Genomic DNA, 18945 nt, shown 5'->3' on the forward strand with positions numbered 1-18945 from the left:
TTTCATATGTATGCATGTTTTATACTGCATCATTTATTCCTCCCTGCTGGAGTCATGTGGTCCTGGGAGGCAGGATTGACAATTATGTTTGTACTATTTATTAGAGTCATGTTAACTTGTTTGTCAGCCATGATTAAGGCCTGGTAGCCGAAACACATTGACTGTTTCACACGAAATTTAATAAAGAGCATTTGATTATAGCCATTGCACTAGAGAGCCAACTTTCCTTATGCATTGCTTGAATATTGGAGGATAACAAAGACCTTGCTAGCTGGAAGCCTGTGCCTGCAATCTGTTGATGATTAACACCTTTCTGCCCGGCCTATAGTAGATTGATGGCCAGGCAGGACACTCGTCATTGTGACTGGGCATCATATGACATCCTGTCAAAATGAGCTGCTCACGCGGCCGCCAGACTGCGGAGCAACGCGATCTTTCACTGGCTGAGTCCAAGGGACATAGCTGATGACATATCGCTACACCGGCCCATTGCCAATGTCATGTGACCGCTGTGACCAATCACAGCAGATCACATCAATTGTATACAATGGATAGCTTCCTGTCATGCCATCCATTGTATACAGTTATGTTGTTAGCTGTGACTGGTCAAGGCAGTCACATGATACAGGCAGGGCCAATCACAGCCCATCTGTATCATGTGATCAGCTTTGCCCAATCACAGCTAATCACAACAAAAGACTGAATGAATCAGTTTCATTCAGTAACAATGATTGCAAATAACAATTAAATACATTGGTATTAGCAATCATAATGTGTTAAAAAAAAAAATCCTGATCACTTCCCAGAGTAGTTCAATGTTACTATGGTAACATTGTATTGCTTTGGTCACAGTGTGCTGAAAAATAAAATAGTAAAAAAAAATTTAAAAAATGTAATAAAAAATAAAAAAAATAATAGAAACATTTGAAAAAAAAATACAAATTCCATTATTATTATTATTTTCACCAAAGAAATGTAGCAGAATACATTTTGACCTAAATTTATGAAGAACTGTTATTTATTTGCAATATTTTATAACAGAAACGAAGAAAAGTGCATTTTTTTCAAAAGTTTCTTTTTTTGTTTTATTTAGCAAAAAATAAAAACTAAGTGGTGATTAAATACAACCAAAAGAAAGCTCTATTTATGTGAAAAAAATTATAAAAATTTCATATGGTTACAGTGTTGCATGACTGCGCAATTGTCATTCAAAGTGCGACAATTCTGAAAGCTGAAAATTGGCCTGTGCAGGAAGGCGGAATAAGTGCCCGGTAGACAAGTGGTTAAGGAGGTAGTAGCTCTGTTTCACCTGTTCTAGCCTAAAAGCTATCTGCAAGTTGAAATGCATTGGGGCTCTATTTTTCTACATCTGACACTCCCCTTTTGAAGCACTGGACGTATGTTTCAAACAATGGATCATTAGTATTTTATATGTTTATATGATCTTGATACAATATGTGTTTGTGAAATTGATATAGCCCCATGAGTAATTTTTTTAATGTTTTGATATTGAATAAAAGCTTGTAATTTTTACTGTATCGAATGTATATTTTTTTATATTTACATTGGGTGCCTTAAATTCCTGGGGAATTCCCCAGTTTTGAAAGATTTTATTGATTTGGGATTTGGCACTACATTATTTTGGTTGAATAAAGGAACCTGTAATTATAAATCCTGAAGGTTGATTGGTTTCTCTGCAGAGTTACGCCAAATTGTGCACTCTCCAGTTTTAGTAAATCAACCCTGTTGTGTTTTAGGGAATTTCCTTTAGGTAAAATAGCGGTCATAAATACCGAGATGTTGGCATTGATGTAAAGCACCTGCAAGGTGAAAGCAAGCCTGAAAACATGATTTGTTGTTGGGTGTACTTGAGGATGACACAAATACCTACTTTCTTTAGCCTACACACTGATTTTCACAAAGTCAAGGGTCTCAGGACAAGAACACATCTTTGGTACAGCTAGCCACAAGTTAAGACTGAACTCTGGGAACAACAAATTTTACTTTTTTTCATCTCAATAACTACAAAGGAGATAAATTATCTTTGTATGTAACAAATATCTTTGCAAACACAGATATTAGCTTGTGAAAGTAATGGTGAAATCATCACTGTGCTGCACATAGTCTGTGCAGAGAGCAGCCCAGGGGGGGATCCACAGCCTGTGATCAAGGCTATCTGCTGAAACGTGTTCGTTTTTTTACTCATTATGATGTGGAAATAAAGCAATGTATATGGACTTGGAGTTACCAGCTCTTCTCTGCATTTCTTCTTTGGAATGTACACTGAGCTGCACAGGCACCTATGTGCCAGGATGAGTGCACTCAGGAAGTGCCAAGTACGCTGCGTCAACATGTATGTTCTGTAGCTGATGAAAATGTTTGTAGCCTGAACAATGGATATTATTGCAGCTAACATATCTAAGAACCTGAACATTGCAATATATTACTTTTTTGTTCTAGGGTTAAAATATGTAAACCCACCAGTTCATATTCTTAATATGTACCTGCTGTACCATGTACTTTTATGAAAATGTATTCTTTTCTCTTTATATTGCTTCCTTTGTATGAAATCCCTGGTGATCTTGGCAGTCCCTCTGCTTTCCTATTAAAAACTGACTATACTAGACAGGAGAGCACAGCATGGTCAGTTCTCTCTGTGCTGGGAGCTAATCCAATGATCAGGTTTGTGCTCACATGCCCCCTCCTACACAAACATTCACTAAGAAACCAGTGTGCTTCTGTTTCTCCTCTTCCAGCTCTCTGAGCTCCTTAGAGAACAGAGGGTATGTGATCACTTACAAAAAAGCGGAAAAAAAGGTATCTATAATGTTTTTTTATATGTATACACAAATGTTTTGCCTTTTAGTTCTATTTTAAACTGAATGTGTTGTTTTACAAGGTGAGGGTTTACATATACTTTAACTCATCCTATAGGCACATTCTGCTAAACTGAGCATGCATGTTACAGTAATGATACAGTTTAACATATTTACGTAAGTTCATTGTAATCGTGTTAGTGTATTTCTAGCAAAATACCAAAACATTGTGGTTGATATGGTTTCAGTTCCCCACCCCCAATTTTTTTTTCTCATGCCAGGATTTTTTAAGACACTGATTATAGTTGTAGTTGTTCCACAATTCTTGTAAACAGCTTGAATACTACCAAAGGTTATTAGAGGTCTATTGAAAGGGATTCTGTTGGCAAGTCTGTAGGTTGTTTTCCATCATCAGTAACCTTGGAGGGACGCTGCAAATAAAAATAAAAAATTTATGAAATTATAATTTTCCAAGAAAATCAAGGGTTTTAGGACAGCCTATGGGCTGTCTGCTATGACAATTTAGGAAACATTATGGCAACTGTGTTTTAAATCTAGAAAAAGCTAGGAAAACCTGTATGTTGCTCTCATAGCCTTCATTAGAAATCCCCCCCAACCCCCCCCCCATACCACAGTCTGCAAAGGACCTGCAAAGCACATAAACTCAGATTTAACTCTTTATTAACATGCCAATTATAAAGCACCATATGACATCCCAGAGCAGTGGTGTTTGGGATCCACTGCCAGATCCCCTCTAAAACTTTGACACACAACATCACACACCACAAATTTGAGCATCAGCTTTGTAAGCCCCAGCCCACTCCAAGGTCATTTTTCAGCTGTAGAAGCTGAGTATCCTGCTGGGTAATAACATGATTTGTCTTTAAAGTGGCATTAGAGGTTCAGCTTTTGCACAGATCAGCCCCAATCCTCTTTTCAGATCCCTAGCTGGCACTCCTGGCTCCTTCCCCTTTGACCAGTGCCCCAATAGCAAGACACATAAAGTCATGGCTCCCCCCCCGCCCCCTGTTATCTCCCCATTGGCTCACTAGCTGTGATTGACAGCAATGGGAGCCAATAGTTTCCACTGCTGTCCCAGTCAATGAGCTGAGGGAGTCCCAGGACAGCCAAGGCTCTCATGCACATTGCTGGATCAAGAGGGAACTCTTCAAGAGGGTAAGTATTAGGAGGGCTGTAAGGGGAGCAGCACACAGAAGGTTGTTGTACCTTCATGCATAGAATGCATGAAGTTAAAACACCTTCAGCCTTTACAACCACTTTAAATCTATTCCTCACCACCTATTTCTAAAAATCTGGCTAGAAAAAGAATCTGTGAATACTCAGTGCTGGAGGCCCAGGTTTACTTCCTACCAGGGATCTAAGTGCATGAAGTTAGCACGCCCCCTGATACTTACAGTATGTTAATTTTCACCAGCTTTGTTACAGTAGGGTGATCCCTTGCACTTTGTTGGATGCTGTATTGGGCAATCCACAGGGATGCCCATGGACCACAGGAGGGAAGGGTTTAATAGGACACCTGAATGTGATTTTGCAGTGAGAGGCCTCCAGATTAGTGAGGCTGTAAGCAAAGCTATGTATTGGGCCCAGAGGGGACCAGACTGAGGAAAGGGGCCCACAGGACAGCTAATGCTAATGGCAACAGCAAGGACTGGGTTAAATGAAGTACCTGACCAACAGTCACCCATGAGGACTAACGGGACCCAGTGAGGTGCCCTGGGGACATGTGCTTAGAGGCCACAATACACACAAGACATTGCATCCCAGGTAATCCACCTGCTTTCCACTCTCCTCTCTGTTCCAATTATCCAGCAAATTGATCCACCCCCTGTGTGTGTGTTTCGTTACCCTTCGCTATTTTTCTATCTAGCAACAGAGCTACTTTAACAAATAAAATGACTGGCATCTATGCTTCATGATTAAGGAATTAATCTAGACTGGATAAATAGAATATAAAAATGTCCATGGTGCAAAATACAGATATTGATATTTATACAGAGAAAACTATTTCCCTTGTGATGAAAATTCAAGCAGTAGAAATATTTAGCGTGTGCAAAAACCTCAGTGCTAAATGGATGTAATAAAATACATAAAAAGCTAAATCAATGGTGAAAAACTAACTGAATAAATATTCATCCTACATAGTTAAATAGTGCACTCCAGAGCATGAAACATAGATAATATAATGCAAATTCTCAAACTACTGTTGCCACAACAATATAATGTGAAATAAACCCTTCACAGTGGCGCTATAGGCTATAAACATAAAAAAATGTGCAAAACATATAAATCATCAGGTGAAATAGTGCTTGATAGGATTAGTCTATAATATCAACAGTGCAAATAAAGTGCTCCAACTGTCCATAGACTTGCTGCTTTCCACCCAAGACACCACAAAGTGTTTGTGAAAAATCACTCCCCTCTGGGTAAACACTCACCGGACCTACATGCCTCCCACTTTCATGGTTGGCATGATTCACTTTGAGACTCCACCTAAGGTTTCTGATGTATTTACCTTCACAGAACTCCTCATTCCATTCCACCAGGTATCATCACCATGGAAAAATAAAAATAACCTCCAATGGTACAATAACCAAGACAAAATGCTTTATTATAAAATAGAATGCCACTCACAAGATAAAGTGTATTAAAACCGCTCATCATATACATATGATATGACATATGTGGATAGGTGTCAGGTGTGATAGTATGGTAATGACTCTCACCACCAAAAGACCACTGAATTTGCATTGCCATATGACTTCTGGTTCCGGTACTGACGTCACATCCAGTTGCTGCACAGCCACGTCCCAACGTGTTTTGTCACTTCCGACTTTGTCACAGGGGATGGCTGTATGGTGCGGCAACCACCCATATATACACTCCTCCTCATCACACTTGGCTAATCACTACCGCTAGACAACGGAGCACAGTACTAACCAGCCAATATGTTAATATAGGACACTGCACAATCCCAATGGTTTATCCGACTGTGCATTTAACCCCCATATTGCCGGAATATAACAAAATAAAATACCCCCACACTGAAAGACCAAATAAAAATAGAAATGAATACCAATAATGGGGTAATACAAAATTAAACTAGACCATCAGGGGGGATATTTTTACATATAACCCAATTACCATAAGCCATATTTTATAATGAGGAGGAGGTAGATTAACATAACTTCTGCCATAGCATGACAACCAATATTTGATAATACATAAATAAATACATTAAAATCTTAACATCCAGTTAAAATTCCATATATGTACACTATCTTTAAGCCCATTAATATATACTCTACAAATCACTTATAAAACAGTTGATATCCAGCTATATATTCAAGCCTTCAGGTGCTAATGTATGTACAGTAAAAATCCATGTTGTTTCCTTCTTGGAGAGGTCCCTGATTCTATTGGACCCTTCCAAGAGGGAAAAACCCTATCGACCCCCCAAAATTGTAATTTAGATGGATCCCTAGCATGGCACCGTGAAAATGGTCCAATATACTATGGAATCTGTACCCCTTCATTATATTTTTAATATGTTCAGCTATTCTTTTTAAAGGTCATTTATTGCATCCAACAGAAAACAACCCACAAGAGCAATGAAAAGCATAAACCGACGCATATGTGGTGCAATCACTGTTTGAATATGCGTTTCGGGACTTAAGTATGTATTCGTATTTGCACATAAGTACAGGGGGAGGGGAGATCTAAATTCTTAAAATTATTTTTTTTTCCATAAAAGTTTATTTAGAAGTGACAACATGTTACAGGAAAATATAAAGAATCAGGTCATAGATACAGCTTAAACCAAAATACAGGAAGAAACAACATGGCAGAGTGCGACACTGTGGATAACAGAAGCATGGCAAATTACGGCAGAGATAGGCCTGTAGTACTCAAGGTTCAAAAATGTACAATAGAGAAGGTAATAACAGCTTACTTACACCAAGTGAATATTGGCGTACTGGCCTATGCATGGAGGAAATGAACCTTCAGAGCCTAAACCAAAAGCAGTGCGCTATCATGAGGCCAAATGAGCATCGCAGTATAAGAGAAGATGTCATGAGTACCATTGACTATCCTAGAAGATATAAGCTAACCATACACCAAGTAATCCTGGATAAAATGAAGACTAAGCCTGATCGAAGACTAAGAGGTTGTCGAGAAAGAAAAGAAAAAAGGGGAATAGAAAGAAAGAAAAGAATAAGAAAAGGAAAAGAATGGGAGTCATAGTAGAGAGAGAGAAGAGAAAGAGGGGGAAAGAAAAAAAAAAAAAGGGGGGGGGGGGAGAGGAGGGGGAGAGGGAGAAGGGGGGATAAGAGGCCAAAAAAAAAAAAAAAAAAGGGGGAAGCAAGGGAAGCGAAAGGTCCGGGCTGCGAAGTGTGTGTCAACAGTGTTAATGGAGATCATAAATGAAAGTGTCAAGAATTTAAACACTCACCAAAGCTAAGCAGGCAAATATAAATTACCGGAAAGGAGGTCATTACCACGCAGATTATGAAAGAACCAAGGGCATAACCAGAGGTAGGGCTGAGCTCGATCAGGTATCCCGACCCATGAGAGATCCGAATTCAGGGGTAGTTACAAAGTGGGTCCAGCAAGCCCAAACATGTGAGTATTTAGTTGGCATGTCAAGTGCAGTCGCAATCAGTTCCTCCATTTCCGCCACTTTGCTTATTCGATTGAGCCAATCGCGTATAGTTGGGGGGTGAGTGGAGCCCCATAGCACAGGAAGACAGAGTCGGGCCGCGTTGATCATATGCATCGCTAGGGACTTGAAATATTGACTCCTAGGAATGGGGGTATGATGAAGCAATAGCTGAGCAGCAGAGAAAACTATGGGCAAAGTGGTCACTGAAGTCACCAACCGGTGGACCTCCAGCCAGAATGGTTGAATAAGTGGACAGGACCACCAAATATGCAAGAAAGAGCCATCAGGTGTCCCACATCTCCAGCATACATCAGGGACAGAAGAGTTAAACCGATGAAGTCTGGAGGGAGTACGATACCATCTAGTGGCTAATTTGTAGCCATTTTCCTGCTTCAAAACATTATTCGAGCAGGAGTGGGAGTACATAAAAATGCGGTCCCAATCCGACTCCGATAAATCCGTCTTTAGGTCTCTGTTCCACGCACGGCAAGAGGGGAAAGAAGTGCAAGTCCTGCTGTCCCCTAGGAGAGGATAAATCTCAGAGATCAAATGCGTCCGCGGTTCGGATTTAGAGCATAAGGATTCAAATGGAGTAACAGGGCGAGTCCAATTATGGCGGGATTTATGGAAAAGCAGGAAGTGTCTAATCTGAAGAAAGGCCCAGAGAGGGAATTCGCGGATATTCAAGCTAACCTTCAGCTCCTGTAATGTTTTCACCTTGCCGGAGTGAAGAAAATGTTTTACTAGAATCTGATCGTGTGGCCAGTAATTTGATAAAAAATCCTTGTGCAACCCTGGGGGAAAATCTGGATTCAGGCGGAGCGACGTCAAGGGACTAGGAGAGTCTGAAACGGACGACGTTTTACAAGCCTTGCGGAAAACTTCTAACGTGGGACCTATCAAAGGATGGGAGAGGAGAACCTGAGGTGTGTGTTTCGGCAATAGCCAAGGGATCGATGGTAGGGGAGTGGGCGAAAAAGCCTTCTCCAAAAGGACCCAGTCTTTGGAAGCAGAATGAATGTGCCAGTCGACTATGCGGGAAAGATGACATGCCCAGTAATAGCGGTGTAGGTCAGGGAGCCCAATGCCCCCGCTGAGTTTGGGACGAGTTAGCTGAGAGAACGAGACCCGCGGACGCTTGTGATTCCATAAAAAGAATGAACATAGTTTCTTACAAGAAGCAAAGAATGTCATTGGAAGTAGAATTGGCAAAGTTTGGAAGAGATAGAGGAGACGCGGAAGTATATTCATTTTAATAATTGCAGCCCTACCAAACCAAGAGAAGCAAGGGCGATGCCACTTGTTTAGGTCTTCCTGTATGACTTTGAAAACCGGTACGAAATTTTTGGCATAAAGGTCTTTTGGCATAAAGGTCAAAATTATTTTTATTATTTATTTTACTTGAATCTTTTTTACACTCTCTCTTTAATTTATTTATTTTTTTATAAACTTTATTACTTTCACAAGGGATGAACAACATGGGCCATGACAGGTCCTCTTTATGGAGTGATCTGGGGTCTATTAGACCCCAAATCTGTCCTGTGGCCTCCAATGCAGCCGATCAGACACAGATCAGTCTGCCCAACTTATTACCTAGCCACTAAGGCCAGGTAAACAAAAAACCAAAACCATAAGTGATGAAATCTTTGTCACATCTGGTTTCTGACGTCACAGAATGGGAGGAATAACATTTCTCTCTGTGTAGTGCCACCATTGCCACCAGTCGCAGCGACCCTGGGAAAGGTGGAAGTGGGAGGGGGGACACCATTCCGCCACCTGCAGGAGTGATCGAGTGGCTGTTCAGCCACTCAAATCACTTCTTCTGTACAGAGAATTGTGGGCAGAAAATATTGCTACTGGGATGATACCAACAGGTGCAGGAATCAGGATGTCATATGATGTCATACTGACAGGAAGTGGTTAAATGAAGCTAGTATAAAAAACAAAACAGTAACAAAAAATCTCTGATATAGTTGCTTCCTATGATCCCCTGCACAACAGCACTCAGACTGGAGCAGTTCTGGTCAATGCTAGTGCTTTGCATAGTGCTATCAGTTTAGGCATGCTTACAGGAGGAGAGAACACAGAAATGACATCACCAATCTCCTGTGACCTCTACCCAATCAGCAGGCTGGGAAAGGAAAAGTGACTGGGGGCTTTTTTGTAATCTTTTCAGATAAAAATGAAAAACTCACCATTGTTTTAAAAAATTGATTCATCTTGCTTTTCTTTATAGTCTTCTTATCAGTCTCAAGTCCAGCAAAATTCGATTGGCTCATTCTGGGACTTTGATTTTGGTCTTCATATGTTGGGCAATTGGCAGTGGAAAATGTTAAAGCTGAACATAAAAATAAAGACAAATAGCTGAACAACAGAACTACATGCAAGAAAATACTACAATTAGAAAAGGGCCATTTGCATAAAACATTAAAACACTGGTATGCTATTTTAAGAAGCTTAGGCTCCATAGTTGCAATGCCTATGAAATGTGTTGGCCTTGGACCCTTTGTTTCCTGGGTAATTTTTACAATAAAGCATTGTTGCCCAAATGCCAGGAGCATGAGAGGTGACTGATGTCAGTTCTCTAAGCCAAAGGAACAGAGTTACAAGATATTCTGCTTAGAGTAAGATAAAAACTTCTTTATGGAATTGAACGTGTTTATGAGATCTAGTAATGTCACATTAGAAGATAAAGACGTCTGCTTGCTTGAGAAGTTAGAAATCCTTACATTTAGGGTAGATGAGAAGAAGTTTGGGGTAGATGGGAAGAAGTTTGGGGTAGATGAGAAGACGTTTAGGGTAGATAAGAAGCTGAACTGAAGCAAAAGTGTGACTTTTCAGATAAGGATGTGGAATTAATATGGTGGCTGAGCGTGACTCTGTTATCCTCGTGGAACCTTCCTGCTAGCTCCTCCTATGGTGGGTGTAGCACCACTATTGGAAAGGTTCCAGAAAAATGGTTTAAAAGCCGGGAGTAGAAGCGAGACCAATAGGACGCCCCCTAGTGGCCGGAGGATGCTCTGACTCTGGGATTATTGCCAAGGCTATATGGGCTCATAAATTGTTTGCGCTTATGGCTTCCCCGTGACCCCCTGGGCAGTATGGTTCCAATGGGATTTGTTCTCTCCCACTTCCACATAGCTTTAGTAATGTATTAATTCTATGCTGTGATGCTGTCAAATGATGTGTCTATTTCATGCTGTAATGCTCACATTATTATTGGTGTGTGTTATTATCAGGGGTGGACTGACAACTCATGGGGCCCCCGGGCAACAGGGGATCATGGGGCCCCTGTGTCCTCACCCACACTCAAATCACAACCAAAAAAGCCTATGAAAAGGTACCAGGGGCATCTCATGGGGCCCCCTACTGACCCCGGGCCCTCGGGCAGTGCCCGAGTTCCCAAATGGTCAGTCCACCCCTGGTTATTATGCAGATTGTGTTGACTATAAGATATATACTCCTGTTTGTCGTGTGAGAATAAAAGTTGAGGTTTTGACAGTGCAAGAATATTGCAGTTGGATTCTGTTATTTCTTGGAGTGCCGAGTGAATGCTATGATGTGCCAGGGCAGGTATTCATTAGAGGGTCTTTTGTATGCGTAGAATATGTAATGGTGTAAATGCTGATTAAAAGTACCTGTATGACTATGTTGATTGTGTTGATTGTCTGTGTGAATATGACTTGCTTTTAGTTATTGCACCCAGCATTTGCCGTTACAATAGTTTATGAACAATCAGGACCTCGTGGATGAGGTAAGCCTCATGAATGGCTAAGTTTGTTCATCTAAGGCAGTGGTCTCCAAACTGCAACCCAGGGGCATGCTTTTACCCAGCCCTTGGGGCATTATTCTGTCCACTGACACCAACAATTGGAATTGGACTTGGTTCCCCCCATTTTCTTCCAATGACACCAACAATGGGGCACAATTCATCTCAATGACACCAACAATGGGACACAATTCCTCTCAATGACAGCAATGATGGGGCACAATTCCTCTCAATGACACCAACGTTGGGACACAATTTCTCTCAATGACACCAACAATGGGGCACAATTCCTCTCAATGACACCAATGATGGGGCAAAATTCCTCTCATTGACACCAACAATGGGGCAAAATTCCTTCCACAGACACCAACGATGGGGCACAGTTTCTCCCAATGACACCAACAATGGGGCACAATTCCTCCCAACAACTGGACACAATTCCTCTCAATGACACCAACGATGAGGCACAATTCCTCTCAATGACACCAACGATGAGGCACAATTCCTCCCAATGACTCCAACAATGGGGCACAATTCATCTCAATTACACCAACGATGGGGCACAATTCCTTTCAATGACACCAACGATGGGGCACAATTCCTTCCACTGACACCAACAATCGGTCATATGTCCTTCCACTGACACCAATGAAAGGGCAAAATTCCTCTTAATGACACCAACGATGGGGCAGTATTCCTACCACTGACACCAATAAAGGGGCAAAATTCCTCCTGAAACCAAGGATGCGGCAGTATTCCTACCACTCACACCAATGATGGGGCATTGTTTAGTCCCACTGACACCAAGATAATTTCTACTCCCACTGGCCTCAGTCCGGCCCTCCTGCAGTTTGATGGACAGTATACTGGCCCCTTGTTTGGAAAGTTTGGAGACCCCTGATCTAAGGCTTAATTAACCACATCAGCTGTGCTATATATCTAAGTATGTGTTTAGACACAGTTACACACATTTAGGCTTATCAAACATTTTTGACCGTGGAACACTCCTCTCCTTAACACACTGGTCTTAGGTTTTTTTCTGCCTCTAAACGCCTATAAAACACCTACAGTATGTGTGCATGGACACATAAGCTAACATTGAGAGGCATTTAGGCTAGGTTCACACCTATGCAGTTTGTGTTTGATCTGTTTTTGCGGTGCGTTTTTCCACATGCATTTTTGACGCGGTTTCCTTTTTTGTTCTTGTTGCTAGGCAGATTAAAACGCAACAAAAAAGCAGCAAAAACACATAAAAAATGCAGCAAAAACGCACTACATGTTTTTCTGCAGTATTTCCATTGAAGTCTATAGAAGCAAAAACACAACTTTTTGCATTACAAAACCTCCTAATCCTTTCCAAAAAACGCATGGCGAAAACACGGGGATGTGAACGTGTCCCATAGGAAATCATGTTAAATGGACTGTAGTGCGTTTCTGCAAAACACAAAACGCTGCAGAAACACTTAGGTGCGAACCTAGCCTTAGAGGCAGAACAAACCACAAAACGCCCCCATAAGCGGTATTTACAACTTCATAGTTAGTCTGGCTGAAATAAGACAAAACTTCCTGTGCACAAGTCCTAATTGGAAAACACATTGTACTGCATCACTGTTTTTTTTTCATTCTTCTTTATGTTTGATTTGTTTTTGTTTTGTTGTGATACCACCATTTTTGATGGCTATTTTTCTCTGTTGAAAAATATGTAAACTTATAGTCGCTGCCTGTGCTAGCCCTGGATTCATGATTCTTCTAGTTTCTCTTTCCTCCATGTTTTTTTTCTGATTCCTTTTTTTTTTTTTGTCGTTTTATGTTCTTTATCCTTTCCTCTAACCTTTTTTCTTTTCTCTTCTTTTTCCGGTACTATGTTGGATTACTGCTGCTATTATTTGGTTCAGCTTTTTGCCGTCCCTCCTTGATGTCATTTATCATTGGACATTTAGTTATTTAGGTAATACAAGTCAGCAGGATGTATTTGTTTATGTGTTATTGTTCTGCTCTGCGCCTGCGTGGGCGTATCTTGAGCTTGTTATATTCTTAAAACAAAACTTTCTTAATAAAAAATATTGAAACAGAAAAATATGTAAACATGTTTTCTAAATCTTATATAACTTTAATAAAAAAATTAAGTAAATCATTTCATGCATATACTGATTTTCAGAATTATATGAGAAACTTAAATAAAAAGAAATATGTTTTAAACAACCAAGGTCCTATCCCAACATTAAATACTATAAAACAATATATTAATAATTGCTTGGATAATTCATTGATATTTAATCCTCAAAATAATATTATTCAACATACAGAACTATTTAAGTATATGGTAAGAAAGAGAAAAAAAAAATGAGAGTAAAAAAAAGTACACAGAAAATATCAGAGCAGGTGTTAAAAATGTTATACTAAATACGGAAGATTATGACAAGGAGATGAGGAGGATTTTGAGTGATAAAGACCCAGGCATTCTCTTATATAGAGCATGCCCATGTTTAAAAATAAAGCATAGCTAAAGTAATTACTAAAGAAGAAGAAGGTGTTTTAAACGGAAAAAGAAGCTTTATATTTGATACCTTTGAGCTGACAAATACCAGTGAAAGAAATACTTCCTTACCCAAAATAGATAAGAACAACCAACACACATCTGGGAGACCAATTGTTAGCTGAATTAATTCCTTACCAGCACAATTAGAAGAAGAAACTTTTTATCTAGCCAATAGTAGCATCCACCCATATGCTTAGCTTAGAGGCAAAAGTACCTTTTGCAAATTTAACAGAAGGTTAAGTTTACAAAAGTATTTATTTTTGCTACGATTTTTTCTGATTAGTCAGTAATGCAGTTCCATTCATTCTAAATAAACCCATTTGTGAATAGGAACAGATTAGCATAAATTGAAATGTACCTGGAATAGTTGGCATGGAGCGGCTTGCAAAGCTCATTTGTTTGAGAACAGAAGTCTGGTTTGAAGGAGGATGGTCAGAGAGATTGGTGTCACTCATAAACTCCTGTTTTCTAGAAAGCTGCTAAATAAACAATTTGACAATAAATATTGTGCATTCTTCAAATGTCAAATCTTATGTGTGTCTATCTTATTATAACTGCTTCCCACACCAAGAATACACAATACTCATTTGACAGGTTGTACTGCTATTTTGTGGCTTTTCCCTATTTACTGAACTGTGGTAGCCAAAAGTCAAAAGCATATTATTTTATTCCCTGTATTAAAATAGGTCCTATGTTTGAATACTCATGGGTGATTTCACATTCTTATTACTGCTTTAATTAACTTAATATCCACAACAGGTATCAGCAACCAAGGAATAGTATTTGAAGGAACCAGTGTATACTAAATTTTCAGGGCTTTGTGTCCACTTTCATTGCTTAACGATAACAGAAGATACAGGGCTATATGCAGCAATACATGGCAACATAAGTAATCATAAACAATTTCCAGCCTTCTGGCTAGGTTTTCATAGTCTTAGGTGCCTTGTTCAACTCATTAGATCTGGTCTATCAACATGATCATGTCTCTTAACAGTCTCTCAATTCAGACCTTCAGCCTGATCAGTTTCTCTGGCTGTTACCTCCTTAGACACATGTGAGATTCAGTTCTATATGCCTTCTACCCCTCAAATACACATATCCTAGAGACTTTCCCAGTCTCCTACAACAAGATGGCTTCCAGACCATCTGGAAATCCTGGTCTAGAAAAATGCCACAGACTGGGTGCCAAATAATTGTCCTTCCAGATTATGCCTCAGACTATACATTCCGTTGGGACTGTCACCGTAAAAAAGGTAAAAAAAAAAGGGTAAAAGAATTTCTGAAAACTATCCGTAACTCTTTTTTTTAAAAATGTTAATGGTTTATGGGGGCTAATTAAAGTGGAATTAGTTTTCCAGGTATTTAGGACTTAGCAGAGACTGGTGGTGCATATGCGCACATGCGATGGAATTTTTGCATGTGCGCACAAACGCTGCCAGCTTCTGGCAGACTGGCACTATACTACCCTGCCCCATTTCTGCACATACACACACACATGCTTCCTGGGATAGCTGTGCTATACCAATCCTAGAAGGCAGCATGACCAAGCCTAGGCTGAACAAGCAGAAATGCTGGTTTGATGCTCAAAAAGAACTAAAAAAGGTGAAAAATGGACTAAAATTTTTTAGACTTTGTGTAAGAGGGAAGGGGGAGGGATAGAAATTGAAAAAGGTTGTTGCAGCGAGCTTAGTTCTGCTTAAAGTATAATAAAGGTTTCAATAGAAGATTTTATTTAAACACAAAATTAAAATGTTTATTCTGCTTTTGGGTTTGTTTGGCCATCCTGTGTGAAAAAAAAACACAACAAAGAAAAAGCTTTGGAGAGCAGCTATCACGTACAGGGCAGAATCTTAGCTGTGAATGTGAACAGAATCTTAGCTGTAATTGTTACATATCCACACCCTGCTTGCTAAAGCTGAGAAAAAATCCTTTGATTTTATGTTTTAAAAGGATGCAGAGAGATGGTACAGATAAACAGGTACAACATATGTTGGAGGATTTGTTTGTATCACCTGAGACTAGACACTTCAGTGGGTATAAGTAAATCCAGCCATACATGGATCAAAATTCATCCGGTGTAGCAGGGACCAGCTGAATTTTGATTCATATAGCCAGGAAAGTTGTACAGAAGTCAATCTATCAATCAACTTCTGTACAACCGCCCTGACGGATATTTGCTTCTCGATCAGGTCAAAGCCAGCAGCACTGACGAGTGTATTCATATAGCAAGGAAGTCTAACCCACTATCAGAGTACAACAGCTTGGCGGGAGGATTCCCCCATCTACGTGTGGATGGGGGAATTAGGTAATCCATGGGCTGCTTAAGGGTTTATAACCAATTTAAATTAATCTTGTTTATTAGTAAAAATGTTTACTTTAGGAGCATCCATTAGTACACTGTGAATAAATGGTAAGATGTGATGATGCAATGACCAGGTTGGAGGAAGGTAGGTATTAATTTACTGTAATAGTGATCTGTTGCTTGATTATAGCAGTGAGGATGAAATCTCCACTTCAAATCATTTTTTTTTTGATTTGGTAAATGGAGAAGCTTGATTAGATTCCCATCCAGGTTAAATAAAAATACAACCAAAGTTTTAACATTATATATAAGTGAAATAATAACTGGCATCTCATGCACATCCCCTTGAAGCTTAGTGACAGGTCATTTTCTTTACATTGCATTCCTGCATTTTGTGTAAACATCAAACACTAGTACAGGAATGTTCAAGATCAGTCTGTCCCATTTTATATAATATGTTGAGCACCAGGCCTTATGTTACAGGGGTATAATTTTTATTTGTGTGTAATAGCAAACATTTTTAATAACATTGTGCTGAAGGTTTAATGGTCACATAAGTACATTTAGAGCATCAATTATTGATCTGTTGCTGCACTGAAAGGCAAACGCTCCAAGTTGCTTCAGAATGGTATCAGATGACATCACCAGAATTCCCAATATAAGTATAATATGACATTACTGTGGTTTCATAGTGATGCAGATCACTAGAGAGCTGAAAGTCCAGGAGCTTATTGATTGAGTTCCTGAGCTTAGAACTAGAACTCAATATTACCTAACTGCCTGAGGTTTTAGTACAAAACCCTTCCAGGACCCGTCATGGTCTGATAGTTAGTAAAAGTAGCAAAACTTACTCTCTTAGACTCAGATAAAGAAGATTCAGCAGCAGTTTTTTCATCAGCAAACACTACACTGCTCCTTTTTGTTTTTTTACGAGACCTTCGCATTTTTACTTCTGTTTCACTTGTTAAAGGAACTGGACCCAGTTCATTTCCTTGAGGTTTGGATTTGGCCACTGTCACTTCAAAGTCCATGCTACTAGAAAGTAAATGATATCATGATTAACATGGTCATGCCACAAGAGTGTATTCAAAATAACTTACTCATAAATCATCAACATTTTAATTTTACAAATAACTGTATAATAAACCATGGAAAACAACTGCAAAATTAAAGAGCAACTCCAAGCTAGTCCTAACTATCCAAGATAAATACCTCCGCACACTTTTAACTCTGAACCCAATCACATGTCTCGCAAACTTCTTACTCCAAATCCCAGTAATTCCTTAGTCTATCACAAAAGTTTCCCCAGGTATCAATGTCTCATGTAAAACATAGTTTCCGCACCATGGAAAGCTCTGGACGACATTTTGGAGGGTGATAAGAGGTAGGTGTCATGCATGTTTACATCAGTGTGTATACTGATGATGGCAGTCTATTTTATTGACTGGATACATGGTACTGTATAGAAACAGAATTAATTGACTGTAAGACTGGAGCATGTTGCAAAGCTACTTCCAAGGCAAAACACCTACCAAATGAGCAAGGGAAGACTGGGAACCTTTAAGTGTGCTTCAGTACTATAGACATTTATCAACATCAGCCCCTTTGTTGGTTTTTGTGTTCATGCAGAGCCACAAAGGAAATTCCTTTTGCTAGACAATTGAATCACAGGGAGCAAGTAGATATACAATGCCCAATAGGTCTCATTGACTGTGGGTCCCCCTCTAATCCATGTCCGAATAAGGGAGTATCTCCACTTGGGGTCACCACCCTAACATATAGCAGTAATGATCATGGGAACAAATACTCCCCCCCCCCCCCCACCAACCCAGTTGTTCCCTGCAAAAGAGCTGCTGACCAAGGGATTACAATATTAGTTTGAAATATTTAGTTAAAGTGACCCTGCTACAAAGCATTTTGGTTAAAACTGCTTTGAGGGCCAGTTCACACCACATGGGGTCCATTTTTTCTGCATCAAAAATGCATAGATAGTAGGTTATATGTATGGTTTCCAATAGCATAGTTCACACCAGTGCAGTCAGTTCCAATGCACTCCAGTTCCAGAAAAAAAAAGTAGAACATGTTGCATTGTTTCTGCACTGAACTGTATTGGAACATGGTAAAATTAATCAAAAATACTCCCGAACGCACTTAAAATGCACTGGGATGAACATGCCCTAATTTAAGGTGAAGAAATAAGAAGGGAAAAATGCACCAGAACACATCAAAAACCGTAGCAGAAAACATTAAAAATGTGTAAAAACGCACATGCATAAACGCATCCGTAATGCATTTCTATGGTGTGACCCGACCCTTACCTTTAAAAGACGGCAGCAAATACTCACCTTTCTTAGTGCCAATGCTGCCACTCACAGATTAAATCACTAGAATTCATCACCCGAAGACTGAACATCTGAATGCGTGTCAATCATCTGGATCCCCCACAGCTCTCTCAATTCTTCCCTCTGAACTGGCATCACCACTATATCCGGCAGTTACTTGCTGCCAGAGGAAGGAACCAGTGAGAGCTGCAGGGCATTCAGAATATTGACACTCCTGGAAATGTTGGTTTCTCCATGGAATTTAAAGTGACTAGTTCTAGAGATCAGCTCAGACACCAGGAAGGGTAATATGTACTGCCTTTTTTACAGGTAGCAGCAGTTTTAACAGGAAAAAAAATTGTGGCAGTGTCACTTTAATGAGCTGATAAGACAATCAGTGCACGGTGTGTACAATGTACAGTGTGTACAGTAGTCAGATAAGAAAAAGGTAATTTTCAGCATTCTGATTTTACAACAGAAAAAAGATTTTAAGCAGTGTGGTGACCTGGTTCAAAAT

General features: G+C 39.7%; 1 protein-coding gene across 2 annotated transcripts in view; it reads right to left on the reverse strand.

Moving 5' to 3' along the window:
* Positions 1-1058: 1058 nt before the first annotated feature.
* Positions 1059-18945, reverse strand: part of LOC149433997 (dedicator of cytokinesis protein 2-like) — a 104909-nt gene continuing 87022 nt past the window's right edge. Inside the window, exons 21-24 of one of the 2 annotated variants that reach the window (XM_089664244.1) lie at positions 16959-17139; positions 14164-14284; positions 9693-9835; positions 1059-3247 (exon numbers count right to left, since the gene is read on the reverse strand). In XM_089664244.1, the coding sequence (XP_089520370.1) occupies positions 3173-3247; positions 9693-9835; positions 14164-14284; positions 16959-17139 (520 nt within the window). In that variant the 3' untranslated portion in view covers positions 1059-3172. Of the gene's footprint in view, positions 3248-9692; positions 9836-14163; positions 14285-16958; positions 17143-18945 lie in introns of both variants that reach the window. The other variant, XM_089664243.1, reaches the window with a different exon arrangement.

This window comes from Staurois parvus, unplaced genomic scaffold (genome assembly GCF_062004578.1).
Source record: "Staurois parvus isolate SC_StPar_1 unplaced genomic scaffold, SC_StPar_1.0 ptg001865l, whole genome shotgun sequence".
NCBI lineage: Eukaryota > Metazoa > Chordata > Amphibia > Anura > Ranidae > Staurois > Staurois parvus.